We start from the raw sequence: 3775 nt of genomic DNA on the forward strand, positions 1-3775 counted from the left end.
ATATGCAATTAGCCCTAAAGATTTATATACATGCTTAAATGAAATTTTCTCTATTTTTTTTATTTTTTTGTTATTTAAATTAATGTAATGTTGGAATGTGTATTGAGACATATAACCATTATCACAACAGTTTATAATGTGACAATTATAAATTATTAAATAATTTAACATATAAATTATTAAATTAATTTAGATTATTAATAAAAAATAATAATTATTAATTAAGTTGTTAGAATTTTATTTGTTAGAGAGTTAACAATTGAAGTTAGATTTAATAGTATAATTTTATTTGATTATCTTATCTCAAGCTCTAGAAGTGATAATATATTCATAACTCAGTTATGGTCTTTCAAGTTTCAAATCAAATTAAATAAACTCATAAGTCATAGATAGTTTATCAAACTCAGTTATAGTATTTCAAACTACAGGCAACATAATGCTCATAAATTAGCTATGATACGAACGTTCAAGCTTCTGATGAAATTACGCTCAGCAATCAATGTTAATCTCTCACAAACTCTAGATGATACAATTAACAACAAATGTGACCCATCAATTCTTCATCATATCTTACATCAAATTTACATGTTTTCTTATTTTCATTTTTCTAACACCTACAATTCTCTGTTGACTTTTTATAAAACTTCATCAAATAAAAATTGATATAACAAGTCCCAACTAAAAATTAACAATTAATTAACAATAATATTTAGTAAAATTAAATTGATTAAAAAAATAATTTATGTGATAATTATTTCATATACTATGATCATAAAAATAATTATAAAACGATTATAAATTGTAATATAAAGTGATACTCACCGAATTTCGATGGATTACAGTCTAGTATTATTAAAATGGAGTAGAGCACATTTCTCGAATTCTCGTGAGTAGCATCTAATTTTCTGCAAATTAAAATTTCATCATTCTTTGGTCTGTCATCTAAAATAGTAGTACTAGTATGTTCTTTACAGAAAAGAATATTCTTGGCAACTCTGAGTTAATAGTTTTATAACGAAAATTATTTTAAATGACTATTGGGTCACGGATTAACCAAAAGAAGATCACGGGTCATTCTATCTAAATGAAATCAAGATTCAATTATCACGGGATTCCAATATAACTATTGCTTCAACAAATTTGGATCTAATGCTCTCGAAATGAAATCGTCTATTTTAATTTATTTTAAACCTGTGTTGGTGTTGTTAAAAAAAGAAGCTCGAATTGAAGCACCAATTGTGGGCAGATGATTTTAGGGGGCCCCGATTCATGTAGCAAGACAAGAGCATGAGATTCAAAAGGTAATAATACTCCTGGTACGTAGTTTTAATTTATTATTACGTGAGAATTCATGAATAATAATGACAATAATTATTATTACACAGTTACAAGAGAGAGCCATTTTTCAATCACTCTTTGGCATTTATGTCGGTGTCCTTGTGTAGGTTGATTGAATGACAGGTTGGCCACAGAAATACTTAGGGTTAATATACATCATAAATTTTGTAACAATAAAAATGAATGAAGTACTTTAATGTCTATTAAGGGTGTCTGTGATTTGAGATATAAAAGCTCTATTTATGATTATCTCATATCTTGTTTGTGACATAATAAAAAATTCAAATAAATCGTATAAAATTCTGGGCGTCACATTTTTATTTGCACAATGGTATAATTTTATACATAAAGGAATGTGTTATAATTTTATAAGTATCATCTTTTGTCATTCAAAACAAACAAAAAGATTATATTGTCTTATTTTAAGTGATAAATTTATATCTTATTATATTATTTCTCTATGGCTCTATTTAGAAGGATAAAAAGCAAACACACCCCAAAGATTATCTTAATTTTTAATATTTATCATTAAAGATCATATATCCAATGTACTATATACTATCAAACAAATATACTTTCCATAAATTATTATATGACCAAAACACCTACAAACCTTACAATTTAGTTGACGAAGAAGCGCATCTTCTCAGGAAGATGCTTGCTCCCAATTAATAAATTGGACGTTCGAGTCACTTAATTTACATGAGTGTGTAGTCAATAATTAGCATACATTAATAAAATCAAAATATAATAAAAATCAACAACCAACTATGTAAATCTCAATTCAGTTGATAAAATTCTCCCCCTCCGATCATTAAATTGAGAGCTGGAGAGACCATAAAAGAAAAATGTAAAACCATTATTAATCCTTAATCTTCAATCTTCCTAAAAGTACTTAAAAAAAAAAAACAAAAAAGCACAATTACCAATAAAACTATCTTCCAACCAAGTCCCACCTCCCTTATCTCTCAAACTCTCAATAAATATCTTGTCTCACCCCCCATTGAGTTTATTCACTCACAACACAACCATATAAATACAAGACACCCTAGGTCGCTCTGAGTGTGTGTGTGGAAATGGAGGTGGTGTTGTTAAGCAGGGTAATGTTGGTGTTGTTGTTGAGTGTTGTGGGAAGATGTGATGTGGACAAGGACAAGGAGAAGTGTGCAAATGATCTAGTTGGGCTTGCAACATGTCTCCCCTATGTGAGTGGTGAGGCCAAGTCCCCACCAGTAGACTGCTGCACTGGCCTCAAACAAGTCTTGCAAAAGAGCCCCCAATGCATCTGCTTGCTCGTAAAAGACAGAAATGACCCCAGCCTCGGCCTCAAGATCAATGCCACCCTCGCCCTCTCTCTCCCCTCCCACTGCCACTCCCCCGCCAACATCACCGACTGCCCCGGTACCCTTTTACTAATTCATCTCATTTCTACCTACCTGCATCCATTTTACTCATTTTTTTAATGTCGCAGCTTTGTTGCATCTCCCACCAAATTCGCCTGATGCTAAGGTCTTTGAGGATTTTGCAAATACTGCTCACAAGAGTAATGCTACTGCACTTGCTGCTGCCGGTAACCAAATCTCAATAAATTTATAACCTATATTATTATTATAAAGTAGCTGTATTTCATTTTTATTAAAGGATGATACTTTACTAATCTCTCTTTTTTTGGGGGGATAAAATAATTAAAGCGAATTCGTCGAGCGGGAAAACAACAACAGCAGCAGCAACGACGGGAGACGTTAAGAGTGGTGGAGGAAAGAAAAAGAGTTATTGGTTGGGACTCTTGTTCACAATGATGGTGGCTTTTACAATTTGCCAAACCTTTGAATTTTCTAGTATGTATTTTCGACTTTATTGAGAGGAGGAAAAGCAGAAAAAGGAAAGACATAAATGTTTGTTTAGTTTTGTTTTTTTAAAACCAATGTTTGTTTAGTTTGTTCTTCATATATCTCTTATTTCTAACATTGTGTGTTCCTAATTTTCATTAATATAAATTTTTTTTCTTGGGTTTTGCTTGATATTTGTCTACTTTAGTAACTTTTAATATTTTTAAATTTTTAAGTTTATATTAAATTAATACTACTTCAATCATCATACTTAAAATATAATAAAAAATTTATTTTAACTGAATATATTTGAGTTTTAACTGAATATATTTGAGTTGAATATTTAAATCAAATAAAAAATAAAAAAGAATTCACAAATTTGATATTATGAAAAGTAAAAAAATAAAATAAATAATTTAAAAAATATTCAAAAAAGATGAGAGAGGAGAGAGAAATTTTTGAAATTTTAATATTTAAACAAATTAACTTTAAATTTTAAATCAAATATTTACATAAAATATACTCCATCCGTCTATGACATCGTTTCCATTTTTGCCATTTGGGTTCGTCAACAATATCATTTCCACTTCTATTTATATTAATAGGGT

The 3775-nt window shown here is 29.4% G+C and overlaps 1 protein-coding gene across 1 annotated transcript; it reads left to right on the plus strand.

Moving 5' to 3' along the window:
* The first annotated feature begins 1153 nt into the window (after positions 1–1153).
* On the plus strand, positions 1154–3359 carry LOC131003115 (non-specific lipid transfer protein GPI-anchored 14-like). Its single transcript, XM_057929592.1, has 3 exons — positions 1154–2739; positions 2810–2908; positions 3030–3359. Exons 1-3 carry the CDS (start codon positions 2415–2417, stop codon positions 3197–3199), a joined length of 594 nt encoding a protein of 197 aa, XP_057785575.1. The 5' UTR covers positions 1154–2414; the 3' UTR covers positions 3200–3359.
* Positions 3360–3775: the final 416 nt, after the last annotated feature.

This window comes from Salvia miltiorrhiza, unplaced genomic scaffold (genome assembly GCF_028751815.1).
Source record: "Salvia miltiorrhiza cultivar Shanhuang (shh) unplaced genomic scaffold, IMPLAD_Smil_shh fragScaff_scaffold_71_2, whole genome shotgun sequence".
In the NCBI taxonomy this organism is placed as follows: Eukaryota; Viridiplantae; Streptophyta; class Magnoliopsida; order Lamiales; family Lamiaceae; genus Salvia; species Salvia miltiorrhiza.